The sequence below is a fragment of the Polypterus senegalus genome, chromosome 1 (genome assembly GCF_016835505.1).
Source record: "Polypterus senegalus isolate Bchr_013 chromosome 1, ASM1683550v1, whole genome shotgun sequence".
In the NCBI taxonomy this organism is placed as follows: Eukaryota; Metazoa; Chordata; class Cladistia; order Polypteriformes; family Polypteridae; genus Polypterus; species Polypterus senegalus.
The window spans coordinates 172,807,732-172,827,718 of record NC_053154.1 but is presented as its reverse complement, the minus strand read 5'-3'; the positions used below and the strand labels follow the sequence as shown (position 1 = coordinate 172,827,718).

The 19,987-nt window shown below is 37.9% G+C and overlaps 1 protein-coding gene across 1 annotated transcript in view; it reads right to left on the bottom strand.

Annotated features, from left to right (window-relative positions):
• vps45 (vacuolar protein sorting 45 homolog) overlaps positions 1-19,987 on the bottom strand; it is a 264,689-nt gene that overhangs the window by 155,678 nt on the left and 89,024 nt on the right. The window contains exon 10 of the mRNA XM_039763131.1: positions 5,342-5,509. Within this exon, the coding sequence (XP_039619065.1) occupies positions 5,342-5,509 (168 nt within the window). The remainder of the gene's footprint in view (positions 1-5,341; positions 5,510-19,987) is intronic.

Here is a 19,987-nt window from a genome sequence, read left to right as displayed (position 1 = left end):
TCCCCATTAACAGCTGATTGTCACCCACTACGACTTTTATCAGGTAATACACATCACGTTCTATGACGCAATATTCGCTCCATAAGACACACAGACATTTCCACACTTCTTTTGGGGGGAAAAAAGTGCATCTTATGGAGAGAAAAATATGGCAATCTGTATTTTAATTTAAGGGATTAGGTAGTATAAAGTAGTATAGGGAATTTCATTACTTTACAATCCATGGAAGTCCAAGCAATCATATTTTTTTTACCCAGTAGTATAAAATGGTCTACTATCTCATTTACAACAAATTAAAATCTTATGTGTTCTAGATATAGATGTACACGCACACACAGAGAGTCAATTATTATACACTCGGGGGGATTGGGGGGAGTAGTACAAAGGTTATATTAAATTCACCTTTTGGCATATTACCTTACTATAATCTCACACTAAAAAAAGAAATGTAGCCTTTAATTGAATTAAATTTACTTTTGAATAAAAGATGATTACGTCTAACAAAACCACATGTGCCACAACTAATGGCATGCCTACAAATTCTCATGAACAAAGTGGAACTGAAGCACTTTTACCCATCTATATCTTACTTTAAACTGATTAGAGTGCTTAGGACATTTCAAGCAGTAATCCATGACTTCATGTTTCACTGAGGTATGAATATGAGGTAGCACAGAGGGCAAATTCACTTAGAGAAAGGTAAGAGAAAACACAATTTAAATGAAGGAAAAGTGTGTTGACCTTCATAAGTCTGGGAATGGCTATACAAAATAGTGAACAGACGGCATACATTGACTGACACCCTGACCGGGACTGAATAAGAGAGGTCAGTACAATGGAAGGACTGGGAGAAGATGGGCAGTGCTGAACATCTTTTCCCCTAATACACAATTTTACAACCATCTTGAGTTAGCATTCCCACATGGATGTCCGTAGACCTTTGATTGACTTGGAAGTACTTCCATCAGGTTACACTCTAGCACCAGAAGTACTCCCATGTACAAGATAAAAGAGACCGCTTGACATCATGCAGGTGAGCTGGAGTCAGGTGGAAGAGGACAAAGCTTGCCTGGGAGGAATGAAGCAGGACAAGAGAGAGAAGATGAATTGTGGTTGGCTTATGATAATGCTGAAACCTCTGTGCAAGATATTGTATGTGTATAAACCTTTTATCTTCACCAGAACCTGCGTCTGTGATGTTGTGCTTGAGGTTTGGGCTGCTGCAACACCCCCTAGTGGTCACAACAGCTACTCCCCTGAAAATGCCAATATCTATAGTTAAGGCTATAATTAAACTTTTCAAATCAACTGACTATGTTACTAACTTTGCCTGGAATAGAACCTCAGCATCTTTTGCCTCCACATGCAGTGAAGGGTACTGTAAGAAAGGCAAAAAAAAAAAAATCTTCAATTATCACTGTTGAATAAATGCAGAAAAAAGTAGCATATTGGGGTCACCAAGTCTCCAAAACTACCATCAGACACAACCTTCACTACTTTTGGCAAAAAGCCTTTCGTCATTTAATCGCAAACATATGCACCTGGGGCCTCATGTATAGCGGCGTACGTAGAATTCACAATGAAATATGGCGTACAGACAAAAGTGGAAATGTGCGTGCACATAAAAAAATCCAGATCCATAAATCTGTGTGTACGCCAAGCTCCTTTATAAAACCCAACAAACGTGAAATTTAATGAACGTGCACATGCCTACAGCCCCAACCCGATGTCTCCCACAATTTGGCAAATTTATTATGAAAAACAATATAAATATCACCTTCTGTTCAGTGTTCAATACAATAGAATAGGCACATGAAAAAAAAAGAATAATTTCAGCGAATGCAAAGTGAAGGCAAGGAAAAATTTAATATTTGTTGGTTTACACAGTGAAATAAGAAACAAAAGCATGGTGGAAAAACTCTAAAGTTCAAGTTCAGAAAGTTGCACATCCATGGAGGGTCACACAGACCGCTACAGGCTTGACAAAGGCACCTTGGCTGCCATTAGGTATCAGGATTAAATCCTTGGACCCATTGTCAGACCCTATGCTGGTACAGTGGTCCCTGGTGCACGACAATTCCTGGCCTCATGTGGTGAGAGTATGCAGGCAGTTCCTGGAGGATGAAGGAATTGATACCATTGACTGACCACCACACTTTCCTGACCTAAATCCAATGGAACACCTCTGGGACATTATGTTTTGGTCCATCCAATGCCACCAGGTTGCACCTCAGACTGTCCAGGAGCTCAGTGATGCCCTGGTCCAGATCTGGGAGGAGATCCCCCACAACACCATCTGTCATCTCATTAGAAGCATGCACCGATGTTGTCAGGCATGTATACAAGAACACAGGGGCCATACAAAGTGCTGCGTACAATTTTGAGTTGCTGCAATTAAATTTTGGCAAAATGGACTAGCCTGCCACATAATTTTTTCACTCTGATTTTTGGGGCGTCTTTGAATTCAGAGCTCTGTGGGTTGATCATTTTCATTTCCATCAAACGATGTGGCATCCTTTCGTTCCTAACACATTACCCAGTCTATATCAGTATAGATATCCAGGAGGATTTCTTTTTCCCATTGAGATGAGATCTGATGTGTTTTCAAAGTGTTCCTTTAATTTTTTTGAGCAGTTTATATATATACACATACACACACACACATATACATATACATATATATATATATACATACATATACATATATATACATATACATATATATACATATATACATATACATATATACACATATATATGGAAGAGAAGGTCTGTGATACGGTTTGCATATTAGCAGTTGGAGATCCACAAAGGGAGAAAATGAATCCATCCATCCATCCATTTTCTAACCCGCTGAATCCGAATACAGGGTCACGGGGGTCTGCTGGAGCCAATCCCAGCCAACACAGGGCACAAGGCAGGAACCAATCCTGGGCAGGGTGCCAACCCACCACAGAGAAAATGAAATACGTATCATAAAGTGGTTTTTATTCCTGAGCTTTCAACCCCTTTCAACAAACAATTGACTCGAATCATAACCCCCACCTAACCTGGCACTCACTCCCTTATCACCACAATGTGTCTGAAGGTGCTGCACGCATCCTGGCCAAGTCAGGTGTCAGAATAGCACACAAACCCATGAACAATCTGTGCACGGTCCTCTTTAATGGCAAAAACAAGAAACCGCAACACGTATACAGGAACACTGCAACGCCGTCAGAAGAAAGGACGCACTGTCATTGATCTATAAGCATACTAAATCAACAGGACATACGTTTAATTGGGACGACGTACAAGTAAAATTTAAAGCCAATAATAAAAGTGCTAGAGAGCTGGCTGAATCCTGGTTATCAAATGAGAACGCCATCAACAGACACTTGGACATAAATCCAGCATATACAAACTTAAGAAGAACTTATTCTTAATAAACAAGACTTTACTCCCAACAATCTCACCCCCCCACCACCAAAAGACCTAGCCACCCCCGCTGTAAGGTATTGCTATATATTGCCTTTGATTCTTGTATGTCTAAGCATTATCCTCTGATGAAGACCCCTGGTAGGGGTTGAAAGCTCAGGAATAAAAATCACTTTATGATACGTGATTCATTTTCTCCCTTTGTGGATCTCCAACTGCTAACACATATATATATGTATATATATATATATATATATATATATATATATATATATATATATATATATATATATATATATATATATATATATATATATATATATATATATATATATATGTATATATATATATATATGTATATACACACACACACACATACTGATCTCCACACATACCGCTTAGAATTAAGGCCAAAAACTTCTATCTTGGTCTCATCAGACCAGAGAATCTTATTTCTCACCATCTCAAAGTCCTTCAGGTGTCTTTTAGCAAACTCGAAAATAGAACTTTTTGGCCTTAATTCTAAGCGGTATGTGTGGAGACAACCAGGCACTGCTCATCACTTGTTCAATACAGTCCCCACAGTGAAGCATGGCGGTGGCAGCATCATGCTGTGGGGGTGTTTTTCAGCTGCAGGGACAGGACGATTGATTGCAATCGAGGGAAAGATGAATGCGGCCAAGTACAGGGATATCCTGGACAAAAACCTTCTCCAGAGTGCCAAGGACCTCAGACTGGGCCGAAGGTTTACCTTCCAACAAGACAATGACCCTAAGCACACAGCTAAAATAACTGAAGGTGGCTTCACAACAACTCGGTGACTGTTCTTGAATGGCCCAGCCAGAGCCCTGACTTAAACCCAATTGAGCATCTCTGGAGAGACCTAAAAATGGCTGTCCACCAACGTTTACCGTCCAACCTGACAGAACTGGAGAGGATCAGCAAGGAGGAATGGCAGAGGATCCCCAAATCCAGGTGTGAAAAACTTGTTGCATCTTTCCCAAGAAGGCTCATGGCTGTATTAGCTCAAAAGGGTGCTTCTACTAAATACTGAGCAAAGGGTCTGAATACTTAGGACCATGTGATATTTCAGTTTTTCTTTCTTAATAAATCTGCAACAATTTCAAAAATTCTTTTTTTTGCCTGTCAATATGGGTTACTGTGTGTACATTAATGAGGGAAAAAATTAATGTAAATGATTTTAGCAAATGGCTGCAATATAACAAAGAGTGAAAAATTGAAGGGGGTCTGAATACTTTCCGTACCCACTTTCCGTACATCTCCACCTGGTAGAAAGGCTAAGGCACTAGAAGTTTGATTTTAAAACACACTCAACATAAGTATCACTCTTATATTGTAATATAGTACAGACTGACAAAAAATGTAATTAATGTAATGAAACTAAACAAAACATCAAAAATGATTATTATGTAACTTATGCCATATCATTACAAACACACTAGATCAATACAGAAAATTCAGTTTTATTAATGTTTAAACAAAGTGTAGAATGTACTTTATTTAAATTTACAAACAAGCGGAATGTCTTGTTCTATTTTAAAAGAAAGTCTGAAATATTTTTTTGTTAAAAATATCAAGTATAATGTAGAATAGCTACTCTCTCATAATGTTACAAGTGGCAACACACAGCATGTCACCTGCCTAATTTTAACATTTGTTTCCTAAGTTCTAAATTGAAGAAAAATACAAAAAGAAATAACATCAAAAGTCTTTCTAAAAGGAATTAAAATGTTTATTTTTGTTTTATTTAAAGCTCAATGATTAAGTTCAGAGTAAGAGTAATGCTATGGTGTTTATATATTTTTAAATTGATTAATTTTATTAATCCTATGTCAAGGAATGTTGTTTTGTTTAGACTGATGGATAAAAATGTTCTGTTGCATTAGAGTCTACGTCAACATACCTGGTGAGCACTGGAATGGTCATTCTGACAGGCTAATTCTTGTTCTACCTCTGATACTTCCATTAGGTTTCGTTCACTGACCAGGCGCGACAACTCCCCCACAACTGTCACATGCTTCGACACTGTTCCAGACATTTTCTTGAACTGGGGATAGTTATCAACAAAGGCCTAGGTAAAGAGAGAAAGAAACCTTTAACATAAGTCAAGAGGGAAAGAAAAAAAAAGGGGTCTGATTAGATATTTTGGGCATGTTATATGGAAAAATAGTGGCAAATTCATTTATATACACACACACACACAAATATATATACATATATACTACATACATACACATACATACATATATATACACATATACACATATATATATATATACACATATATATATATATACACATATATATATATATATATATATATACACATATATATATATATACATATATATATATATACATATATATATATATATACATATATATATATACACATATATATATATATATATATATATATATATATATATATATATATATATATATATATATATATATATATATATATATATATATATATACATATATATATATATATATATATATATATATATATATATATATATATATATATACATATATATATATATATATATATATATATATATATATACATATATATACATATATATATATATATATATATATATATATATATATATATATATATATATATATATATATATATATATATATATATATATATATATATATATATATATATACACACACACACACTACTCACAAAAATTAAAGAACACTTTAAAGAAACACATTAGACACATCAGATCTCAATATGAAGTTGGATATCTATACAAATAACGACAGGGCAATGTCTAAAGGATGCCAAGTCTTTTAATGGAAATAAAAGTTTTCTGCCTACAGAGGGCTCAATTGTGTAGACACCCTAAAATCAGAGTGAAATGAAGATGTGGCAGGCTAGTCCATTTTTTCAAAAACTTAATTTCTGCTACTCAAAATGCTTTTCAGTATCTTGTGTGGCCCCCCACGAGCTTGCTCCTAATGAGATGATGGATGGTGTCTTGTGGCATTTCCTCCCAGATCTGTATGAGGGCATCCCTGAGCTGTTGTACAGTCTGAGGAGCAACCTGGCGCCTAATGGACGAAACATAATGTCCCACAGATGTTCTATTGGGTTTAAGTCAGGGGATCGTGAAGGCCATTCAATTGTTTCAATTCCTTCATCCTCCAGGTACTGCCTGCATACTCTTGCCACATGAGGCCGGGCATTGTCGTGCATTAGGAGGAAACCAGGACCTACTGCACCAGCGTAGGGTCTGACAATGGGTCCAAGGATTTCATCCTGATACCTAATGGCAGTCAAGGTGTCTTTGTCTAGCTTGTAGAAGTCTGTGCGTCCCTCCATGGATATGCCTCCCCAGACCATCACTGACCCACCACCAAACTGGTCATGCCGAATGATGTTACAGACAGCATAACATTCTCCATGGCTTCTGCAGACCCTTCAACGTCTGTCACATGTGCTCAGGGTGAACCTGCTCTCATCTGTGAAAACACAGGGTGCCATTGGTGGACCTGACAATTCTGGTATTCTATGGTAAATGCCGATCGAGCTCCACTGCGCTGGGTTGTGAGCACAGGGCCCACTAGAGGACATTGGGCCCTCAGACCACCCTCAAGAAGTCTGTTTCTGATTGTTTGGTCAGAGACATTCACACCAGTGGCCTGCTGGAGGTCATTTTGTAGAGCTCTGGAAATGCTCATCCTGTTTGTCCTTGTCCAAAGGAGCAGATACCAGTCCTGCTGATGGGTTAAGGACCTTCTATGGTCCTGTCCAGCTCTCCTAGACTAACTGCCTGTCTCCTGGAATCTCCTCCATGCCCTTGAGACAGTGCTGGGAGACACTGCAAACCTTCTGGCAATGACACACATTGATGTGCCATCCTGGAGAAGTTGGATTTCCTGTGCAACCTCTGTAGGGTCCAGGTTTAGCCTCATGCTACCAGAAGTTACACTGACCATAGCGAAATGCAAAACTAGTGAAAAACAGTCAGAAAAGATGAGGAGGGAAAATGTCAGTGGCTTCCACCTGTTAAACCATTCCTGTTTTGGGGTCATCTCATTGTTGCCCTCTAGTGCACCTGTTGTTAATTTCATTAACAGCAAAGCAGCTGAAACTGATTAACAACCCCTGTGCTACTTAACTGACCAAATCAATATCCCAGAAGTTTCATTGACTTGATGCTATACTCTGATTAAAAAGTGTTCCTTTAATATTTTATATATATATATATATATATATATATATATATATATATATATATATATATATATATATATATGCGCCTTTTTGCGCCCAACCTGACACAGACTCACCCATTATTCTTCACCTGTGGGGCACATCTTCCCTGTAAACCCCACAGGCACAACACAGTCCCAAATAAAGCACAAACGTCACAAACACGCACTTCTGACAACACCACTCCTCCCTTGAAGCTTAGTCCTCTCCTCCCAACTCTGGCCCCTTTTATAACCCACCCGGAAGTGCTCCAGGTGCTTGAGATAGAGATATATATAAACTAGGCTCACCCGCCTTTTAAGGCGACCAACTTTTAAGTTGACCACTTCTTAAGGCAATTCAATATGTAGATCAATTTGATATTTTAAACAAACTCATTAATTTGGTTATATTGCATTTGAGCGGTATTACTTTAATACTCGTAGTTTTTGTTATTTTTGTGCTGAAATTTAAACTTTTTTCTATATTGAGGTCGCCTTTTGAACCCCCCTGATATTTACTACACGGTGAGGCATTTGTACTCCATCAACATTAATTATTTCCAGAGATATAATTTTGTCTATTTTACAGCGCATCGCACAAAAAGCAAAGGAACGATGGGAGCACCAGAACTCTGCTCACATCATGTCGCCCATCCGCAAGCTGCAAGTAGTAAGTCTGTGATAAGTGGAATACCGCTATGCTTTCCACTCACGGGACAGAAGGAGAATCCCGACCGCTTTTATATAGTAAGAAAGAAGAAGAAGATATCGCGATATCGAGTAGAAAATCATCTTTTACCTGGAAAAAAGAAACTACAAATCCTATAGTGCATTGCAAAATGGACGAGGCGTGTGTGAAACTCCGCGCCTGTAGCACTCACGGACGGAAGGACAATCCCGACGCATTTATATAGAAGGAGATTTTATATATATATATATATATATATATATATATATATATATATATATATACACACATATATATATATATACACATACATACACACACACATACACACACATATATATCTCTCTCTCTTAAAGGCTCCTACAGACGAATAACATTGAACATTAAGTAACACACCCTAAAATTTAAAGGGACATCGCGCCTACATTTCCTTTATGTTTCCACATTGCCAATCTAAAATGTGTTAGTGTGAGCATTCATTAAATTATGGATATCATCGGTGATCTGCGATTCATTATTAGGAATTACTGTATGTGGATTGCTTCGATGCTTCATGAGATACTGCACAAATCAATGCAATTACAAACTGATTCTAAATGTATCTTGATGTATCTCGATTTATGACTAACAAATGATTTTTCCATCCATCCATTATCCAATTCACTATATCCTAACTACAGGGTCATGGGGGTCTGCTGGAGCCAATCTCTGCCAACACAGGGCGCAAGGCAGGAAACAAACCCCGGGCAGGGTGCCAGCCCACCACAGGGCACACACACACACCAGGCACACACTAGGGACAATTTAGAATCGCCAATGCACCTAACCTGCATGTCTTTGGACTGTGGGAGGAAACCCACGCAGACATGGGGAGAACATGCAAACTCCACACATGGAGGACCCGGGAAGCGATCCTAGGTCTCCTTACTATGAGGCAGCAGCGCTAACACTGCGCTACCATGCTGCCCTATAAAATAATTCATCTTATTGAATTTAATTCTTCAATTACTTAGCACAAAGTACAGTCACCCTTGTCACTCAAGCATTTTACTGCAAATTCTCACAAATGTTGAGCATTTCAGCAGACATGGCTAACCCAAAATAAAAAAAAAAGTATGACATAAAATAGGTATGAATAAGAAAGAGCCTACTTTGTAAACTTCTACACCATCTCTACATCTGTCACTATCATATGTTTTTTATTTACATTGTATCTGGGTATAATTTAGTCAGAATAATTGCATCTACACATTCAAATGTACTTCCAGGTTAACTATAGTGTGACTGCATTGAGCTCTTATTGATGGCCTGACCTAAATGCTCTAAGATGAGGGGTTTTGATCAGCTCAGTAAAGAGTGCTGCTATTAGTTTCTCAATATCTTGCTATGCGATTTAATCAACCTGATCACAAGTGAATTTAAACCCCATTTTTTTGCTTTGCGCCCTACCCCACCATAACCTATTGTCTATAGGGAAGGAGCGAAAGCTTTAGATTCTTCAAAAATTTAGATCTCCGGTTTTCAACGGATCTCAACAATTTAGGGTTCACGGATACCAAAAACAGATACCTTGATGGTGAGTGTGTGTCTGTCTATGTGTCACAGTTCCTTGAGGGCGTTCTACAGCTAAAATGGCTGTACAGAAAAATACCAAATTCAAAACTGAAGCCTGTTACCTGATGATGATGTGTTGATTAATTTCTAAGTCAAGTCGTGCGGAACCATCAAATACCATAATTCTGCAATTAATTATGAATTCTTCTTGTTAATTGCTATCGTAATGATCTATTTTATAATCAGAAAGATCAGCATCAGAGCGGTAAATAATTAGTCAAATGTTACAGAATAGTTTGGGTAACTTGGTTCCTAGGATGCAAAGCCTACAGACGCTTATGTCCAAATTTTTTTTTAATGCAGTACAGTATATTCAATCATCGCAATAAGATAAAGCACCTCTGAGCTTGAGTAACAGATTAGGCTTGAGCTGACTTACCCGACTCACCTGGACTGATGTGAGCTATGTTATACGAAATGGGTTACATGTGTGTAAATGTGGATTTACTTTGACATTTTATTCCGGAAATGTCTACTTTGAGTGTTTTGTTAAATTAAAATATTCACATTTTTTTCCCCAAAAATAATCTATTTAATTTTTGTCTACTATTCCTGAAGTCTGAATAATGCATTGTATTATTTAATTTATCATTTTGCCCCCAGTGTGCCATCATTTTATCTGTAATGTTCTATACTGTTGATATTTTTCAATTCATTTATGAGCCTATATAAAAGTTTGATAGTGGAGTTTTGTGCATTATAGCAGAATCGCTCAAGAAAGGAAAGTGTGATGCATCCGAGGATAGATTTTCCCAAAACAAGTACAGAAGACTAAACAGCTGGTTTTTTAGATCAATGTTGTCCTTCCCATGAGCTGAATTAGAAGACTGTTTCAACTAGAAAGTAATAAAGAATTTTTAAACATGATGTAAAAACAGATCATGATGAATATTTGCAGCATTTGTGATATTTTTATATTTTTAATTTGTGGGGGAGCTCAAGCTCCAGGGCACCCATGGAGCTGGAGCCAATGTGTGTGTGTGTGTGTGTTCATTTCTTTCTCTTCATTATCATTAGGGCCCACGATTTACCGTGGCAAGAAATGGTAAATTCTGCTGCATGTTTTTTTAAATTCCGCGGCGTGGTAAATGCAGTACCAGAACTCCATAAGACTAATTCATAACCCAAGCAAAATAAATGCAATTTTTCTTATTCTTAATCCTTAATAATAATCAATCATAATTTATAATACTAATCAAATAGGTATATTGAAGCGTTCACATCCGCACATTTTAATCCTAATATAAATTGTTGTAGGAAAAACGATGCTGAAACATATGTAGGCATAATATTATTCTCAACAAAATATCAAATAATGTTTCTAAAGTTATTGTTTATTTATTGTTGAAGAAAACGTCACTGTAAGCTCGTAGGTTTTCTTGTGACAGAGAATATCGCAGTGGTGACAACACCAATCCATATTTTGAGAGCAACATTCCACATCAACAGAACAGATCGGCAAAAATAAACTTGCTTAAAGATGGCTAAGGCGATCTGTCCTCTAACGCGCCAAAAAGCAGTGATATCAGCTGGAATTGCTTCACAAGATGCTATGTCCAGATAAGCATGCCATTCATCTGCTGCAGCAAAATTATTCAATAAGAGTGGTAGCTGTCGTGGATCAAATATTCTCACAGATCTGAATAGGTCTATTGCCGGCTGTTTGGCTCCCACAAAATATTCTTCAAGTTTAGCAGCAGCATTGTGCTTTGCATCTTCACAGCTGCTGGTTGCAATTGGAAATCCAGACGATTTCAGGCAAGACAGTAAGTCAGACACTTTGTTGTAGACATTGACAGCCATGAATGACTGTGCCTCAAAAGAAGTCAGAGTGTTCATAACTGGCTGGCAGTGAACAGATACCAATTCAAGTTCAGCTCTCAGCTCGTTAAGTTTATCAGTACTTTGCAGCAACGCCGACAGCTTCTTTAACTGGACTGTAGCTCCACTGTGTTCGATTTCAGTAGCAACGAACGAGATATTAATGAGATGATGCAATAGGCTAAAGAACTTAAAGAAGTAATCAAAACTAATCATACTAATATCAATATGTCTCAAATGGTAAGATTTCATTCAGACTTGGTATTTTCCGCAGCAGTTAGTTTGATTCCGCAGCGTGGCGTTTTACCGCTGCAAAACCCTAAATTCCGTGGAGTGGCATTAAATTCCATGGGCCGCGGTAAATCGTGGGCCCTAATTATCATACATATAGTTTGGCAAGTAAACAAGCCATCAGATATCTTAATTTATAAAGTTCACTGGAGTGCATGAGTGTGCATATGTGCATTTTATTCTTTTAAAAATGTTATTGAATTTATTAAAATCAAATAACATTCCATAAAACACAATTGAGATTTTAGTAAATTGGTGATAACTTGTATTTACTGGGGTACAAAGCAAGGAATATAAAGAAGTACTGCAGGATTTTATTTCTATTATGGACCAAGCCTGTGTATGTTCATCTATTTGTGTTAATGTCCAGGTTTTTATAACTTGTATATTTGCTTCCCAGTAATAAAACTGAAAGGCAGAGCCATGCCACCTTCTGCCTTAGGTCTTTGTAGGATTGCCCTGCAGATTTGTGGAAGCTTCGAATTCCAAATAAACGAGGCTATGATTGAATCTGACATCTTAAAAAATTATTTATTGATGTATATTGGAATGCTTTGAAATAGAAAAAGCTTAGGAATAATGTTAATCTTGACAGTGTTAATTCTTCCAGCTAAAGTAAGGGCTCGTTTATACTTCACGCTCAGAACGCGTACGCATCGTGGCTGCCACGCGTTCCCAGTGTTCATTTCACGCGTCCTCTGAGCAGGTCCTCAGAAATTAATGCGACGTGTGCGCGAGTTGCAGTACCAGCCAAAACTTGGGGGGCACAGTGTGCTAAAAGTTGGGACGTGACGTCACAGTCTCTGTTTACTATTTACATGTGACAGAAAGGCTCTATGCAGATCCTACGTGGTGAAGCAAAATGACGACATACAGATGCATTCATGGTGCTTTTATATTCAAGCATCGCATATTCCCGATCGTAATGACATGATACATTTTAAAAGTCTCACATACTATCTTTTGTGCTGTCTTTTTTTTTTGCAACTTCACATCGGCAACATAATGTATAGCGCTGTATTTGATCCAGTGAGAAAAAATAAAGGACACAGTGAAAACGTGTATTTTGTGATTAAAGTGGAAATTTCGGCTTTAATCTCGAAATGTCCACTTTAACCTCGTAGTTTACTTTATTATTAAAGTAGACTATCATAAACGTCATCCAGTTTTTAATCGCTTCAAGCTACAAGGACCTGACAGCAGCAGCAAGCAGCAATAGATCACTACATAGAACTAATCAAATGTATGATATTCCAACTCTCTGCACATTTAGAATCTTTAGATTTATACTTGATATCACCTTCATGATGAAATGCATTAAAGTGTGTATGTTACATTTTACATATAATTTCGTTTAAATAATGAATACTGTTAATAATTGCTCACATAGGGGGAATAATTACACACATGGGGTGACATGGTGGCAGAGCGGTAGCACTCCTGTCTCGCAGGGAGTTATTTTGCTGGTATTTCCTGCTTGTATTCCACACTGTGCTCCGGTTTCCTTCCAAAGATATGCAGATTTGGGGATTTGGTGCCGCTAAAATTACACTAGTGTATGTGTGTGCTTGTATTCACCTTGCAATGAGCTGAGGCCTCATCCAGGGATTCTTTCTCACTCGTGCCCAATGCTTGCTGGAATGAACACATCCTTGGATTGATAGATTTAATCAATAAACATCCTTTTCAGAGATATTGTGGTAAGGTGTCATCGGAATTTAATAGGTGTTCTAGGCAATTCACAATACAGCGAAGCCAAACATGTTCTCACCGTGATAATATCTCGCACTGCCACCTGGTGGAGTCCTCCAGATTTACGTAAAGTACGCGTGCAAGTATAAACACTTCCACGCTTGTGTAGCAGGAGCTGTTATATTACATTTTTCTTTATGTCACTATATCTGGACAATACTGTTATGAGTTTTATTCACATGTGCATGTTAAATTTGGCACACGGGACGCAGCAGTTAGAATTGCTTGCCAAGCATTGGATTAGATAGCCAAAGACAACTGGTGGCTTGTATAGTCAGCTAAAACACAGAATAGGGTATTTCTGTCCTCTGTCAGCACAAAATCTTCTTTCCTTATTGGGAGAATGAGAACCAGCATGTAAGCACTATGATATTTCTGTATTTTGTGGAGGAGGAATTCAGCCCTTGTTTGGAGACAGAGAAGACCAGCAAGTGAAGCAAGACATTATAAATGCTTGGACAACAGCCAGACCCTTGGAGGCGGTGTCGACAAAGTTCGAAAAACCTCCCAGTGTGTGTGGCTGACTGTGTTGATCCAGATTTCCCACCTGGATAAAGTCTGTCCATATGCCTCCTCGTCTGTAACCGCGTTAACCGTCAGTAAATGTAAGCTAAAAGATATTTTTTCTCATGTGATTCTTGTACTGCCGTAATCACAATGGGAGGGATATCGCCTTTTCTGGTATATTATGATATTGTTTAGTTATTTAATATGCCACAATTTCAAAAGAACACATTTCCAAGAGAGCTAATACCTCTTCAGGAAACAGGAGCATCCGCTGCAGCATGCGTCAACGTCACGTTAAGTATAACTCTGGCCTAAGATCGAGGGTAGACCATCTATGTACATCTTGTTTAAGTTTTTTCATGCAGACAGCAAAATGTCGTTGATGAAGAGCTTTATGCTTACTTGTGACATTTATCCCTAGGTATTTAACTGAACTGCGATGATAAAAGGAAAGGTGTCCAATTAAATATTGTGTGCTTGAGAGTTCACTGGAAAGAACACACTTTTATTCAAATTAATTCTTGGACCTGAAATGTTTTGAAATTCTGTTAATTCTGCTAGGTCTGCAGGCACAGTATTTTGTGGGTCTTATATATATAATACCAAATCATCTACATATTGTGACATTTTCTGTTCAAGTCCTTCTCTGAAAATCCCCTTGGCTCAATAGCGATTGCAAAGAGCAGTGGTGCCAAGGAGGCATCCTTGTCTAGTAACGTGTTCTAGTTTGAAGTAGTCTGAAATAATGTTGCTAATACAAACTGAAGCTTCTAGACTGGTATACGGTAGTATGATCCTTGCACAAATGTTCGGGCCAAACCCAAAAGTAGTGAAAAGGTAGTTCAATTCAAACATATCAAATGCTTTTTCTGTATCTAATGATAATATCATCTGCAGGGTGTTACTTTGTGGGTGAATATATTACATTAAACAGGTATCAAAAATTGGAAGCTAAGTATCTGCATTTAATAAATCCAGTTTGGTCTTGTGAGATTACCAAAGGAAGCACTTTCGCAATCCTTCTAGCTTGGACTTAAGAGTATCTTAACTTAATTCAGAAGTGAGATTGGTCTGTATGATGCACATTGTACTAAGTCCTTATTTTGCTTAAAAAAGGCTGCAATTAATGCTTGGCGAAAAGTTTGAGGTACACTTTTATTGTTTCTAACTTCTGTAAATCTATACTAATAAAAGGCAAAGCCCTCACTGACTCACTCACTCACTGACTTATCACTAATTCTCCAACTTCCCATGTAGGTAGAAGGATGAAATTTGGCAGGCTCATTCCTTACAGCATCCTTACAAAAGTTGGGCAGGTTTCATTTCAAAATTCTACGCGTAATGGTCATAACTGGAAGCGATTTTTCTCCATTTACTGTAATGGTGTTGGCAACGTGGAGCGGAGTTTGTGTCACATCATCGCCTCCCACGTAATCACGTGAACTGACTTTTTCTGAGTGCGAGAAAACCCGAAGAGCTCCAAAACAAGAAAACATGCATTATATAATTGAAGGCAGCGAAACAATAGGAAGTGAGCAAATGACATATATACAACCATATTCATGAGTGCTGCTACTTCGGAAACAAAGCACGGCGTAAACATAAAATTTAAATTAAGTTCATAGACAGGCTGCGCTGGCGTGCATACACAGGTATCTGGGATACAAGTTTAATGAGAGGATGCAGGATATAAGCGAGAGTTGTATATTATTGTTATTAATGGCCGAGGGATAGGCGCTGGTAACACAATAAACTACAGATCCCGTAATGCAGCGCTTCAGCTGCCTTGCGAGACCGCGAACCCAGCGTTAATCAAGTCTACTTATGATGCTGCAAGTTACTGAAGCTAGCCCACCGCGATGCGAAAAGAAAGTTGATTCTGAAAATAGAGGCCCTTAAAACCGATGGGAGGCTGAGTATATGTTTTACTGACATTGCCGGTAAACCGCGTGTGTCTCATTTGTGGAGCTAATGTGGCTGTAATTACAGAATTTGTTAATCTAAGAGCGGCACTATAAGGACAAAAACTATCCGATAACTTGAAAGACCACAAGCAATGCACAAAGATATAGAAAGCAGAAGAGTTAAAGAAAAATCCAGCTAGGGTTTACCACTTTTAATACAAAAAATAAGGGGCCTTACACTTTGCAGACTCTATTAAAAGACCCACCCTCCTCACTGACAGACCAATCAAACTACTTGATGACATCAAGTATTACAATCAAAAAGTAGGAAAGGAGGCATCTTCATAAAATGCGTGTGGGATGATTTGCATGAGGCTGCTGCTTTAAAAAAATACAAGACAAAACCCGTCCGTATTGATTCAAAGCGGACGGCCGGCAATTTCATTCTCAAATCACAGGACGATTCCCTATTTTAAAGGACGAATTGGCAACCCTAAATCCAGCAGATCTTTTTTACCGTGCAAAATCACCGTGATTTCAAGTGAAGCTGCTTTTATGGGAGACACAAATGCACCAGTGCAACTTGCCCCACTTTCCCTTGTTGAACCTGGTCGCACTGCGGTGTTCTCAAATACACGCTTTGCTGATAAACTGAGGCACTGGCACTGATTTCTCCGCGGCTTTGGTGACTTTGAAGAACAAAAAAAAATTTTGAGTTGTTTGCCTTAACCCATTTGCGTCGATGTGGAAACTGCACCTGTGCAGATTCAGATGGAGGTGATTGAGCTGCAGTGTAATGGCACACTGAAGGCAAAGTATGATACTGCAGTGCCAGCACAGTTTATTCACTCCATTCCGCATTGCAAAATGCTCAGCTTAGGTCTACATGCGGCTCGAACCTTGATGCATGTTTGGTAGCACATATCTGTGTGAGAGCTCTTCTCAGTCATGAAGACTAACAAAACAACACACAGAAGTCGCCTCACTGATGAGCAACTGCTGTCCATCCTGAGAATCTCCACAACACAGAATCTCACACCAAACATAAACGAACTTGTTGCCAAAAAAAGATACCAGGCGTCCAGCTCTAATAACATGACATATGACCAAAGACAACTGAATGATTTGATTTGTTATTGCTGAAAGAACAAATTTTATTTATATTTCCAGGTTTGTTATGCAGCATGTTCATATTTGAATTTGTATAATTTTGACAGGATATATTTTTATGGAGCAAAATCTTTTGGGATATTTCAAATTTAAGTTTATTTTTATGTAAAATTACATAAGAGTAAAGAAATTTGAATGTTTGTTCTTTAACGTTTACTTTATTTCTAACTTGTATAATTTAGACAGGATATATTTTTATGGAGAGCAAAATATAAGTTATTTAAGAGTTTAAGTTGATTTATTCCGGAATAATATTCTGTCGACTAAATAAAAATTCCTTTTATTTAAAATTTAAATAGAACTTGAACAGAAGCGATAGTTCACAATATTCCACAAAGACTTTGCACATAAGGCGGGGAGTCATCCGTTTTAACAAACAGCGTATTGCACTGATGATACAAATAGCCTGCCCATTTAATTATTTAGGAATGGATAAATAAATTAAGATTTTGTACAAATAATGTTTTCATTTTTCTTCCTTCATCGATTCTGCAGCTCCAGCAACAGTTGCTCGCACCCCAAAGATGTGTATGTATATATATATATATATATATATATATATATTATATATATATATATATATATACATATATATATATATATATATAATTATATATGATATATATATATATATATATATATATATATGTATATATATATATATATATGTGTATATATATATTATATATATATATATGTATATATATATATATATATATATATATATATATATATATATATCATATATTATATATTATATATATATATCTATATAATAAAAGGCAAAGCCCTCACTCACTCACTCACTCACTCACTAATTCTCCAACTTCCCGTGTAGGTAGAAGGCTGAAATTTGGCAGGCTCATTCCTTACAGCTTACTTACAAAAGTTGGGCAGGTTTCATTTCGAAATTCTAGCCTAATGGTCATAACTGGAAGGTATTTTTCTCCATTAACTGTAATGGAGTTGAGCTGGAATGGCGTGGGGGGCGAGTTTCGTGTGACATCATCACGCCTCCCGTAATCACGTGAACTGATTGTCAGCGTCGCGTAGAAAACCAGGAAGACCTCCAAAAGCGCTTAAGAAAACATGCATTATATAATTGAGAAGGCAGCGAAAAACAATAAGAAGCGGCGAGTGACATATACTACCATATTCATGAGTGTGCTGCTACCTCGGAAAAAGCAAGGTGTAAACCTAAACTTTAAATTAAGTTCATAGACAGGCTACGCTGGCGTTTCACATGCCCACAGGTAATGTGGGATACAAGTTTAATGAGAGGGCCGGGATATAAGCGAGAGTTTTGATCACTTTGTAACTAAGTTAAAATTGTAGGTGAAGGGGTGTGCTTATGCAAATTCCGAGACTGTGTTTGTGGGGATTGACAGTTAAAGGCGGGTGGGGAGTCGCGTCATCATCTCCCTCCCATTCATCTAATTTCGGTCTGAGCTGAGCTCATGCGCTAATGCCGTCTTCGAAGCAACTTGTCAGACTGCCACCAAATACTCACAGAAAAATCCACAAGTTAATACACGCGCTATCTCTAGAGTTTCTCCACACTGAATCCTCCAGGCACTACTTACAAAAGGTCACATTGACAATCGTGTTACGTTATTTTTAAAATCTTTCCTTTTCTTAGCACAAGCACAGCTGAGAAGCTTCGATGCATGTGCTCCATAGCAGCGTTAAAAATAATGCATTTAATCACACTTTGCATTACAAGCAAAGGGAGCTTTTGTCAATGCATGATTTCCTGGTACACGATTACATTGATCAGCGCATCCCGATTCATTTTACCCTCGCACCACCTTAGTTTGAGAAGAAGTCTGAAAAAATATGAGGTTAACACAGAAAAACATCACCAATTCAAGCTTTATGAATAATCGATTAAGCCATCAATAATTGTTTTGGTAAAGCCATCCTCCTTCCATTTTATAATTTTTCCGCCAATAGCCATGATTAAATGAGCGGTAAATAAAGTAAGAGCAAAGCGAGGTGACTTATTTAGGCAGGCATATATATGACAGCAACACTCATGACAATGTCAATCATGTTCGTTATTATTAAAATGTTTCCTTTTCTTTTCATTACTTCTTTAACACACTACTTCTCGCTCTGAGGCGGGTATTTTTATATATATATAATATGAATGACCTCCAAAGGCTGAGACTTTTGATATCATGAGCGTGTCTGCAAAACTGTGGTCTCCTGCCCAGCAAAAGTCGAGCAGCCAGCGCTGCTGTATCTGCTGCCGGCCTTTGAGGCGCTGACTGCGCTTCTGCCTTAAGTCAAAGTGAGCACTTTTAATTTTTTCATCCTCCCCTGCGCTATAGCCCAGACAAGTGCAAACCACGGGACCCCTTTTCTACACCACGGAAAAAATAATATTAAGGCGATTCACACTTTCTTTTGCTACGTTGCGATTATGAGGTCCTCACCTCGGATTATGAAGACACGCACGCAGTGGAGGACTGACAGTGCCATCACAGCTGATTAATGGCAGGGGCGTCTCACCAGTCTACACAAGACCCAGCACTGTCCCCAAAAGGCGATCATAGCGTCAGCGAACACATCTCTCTAT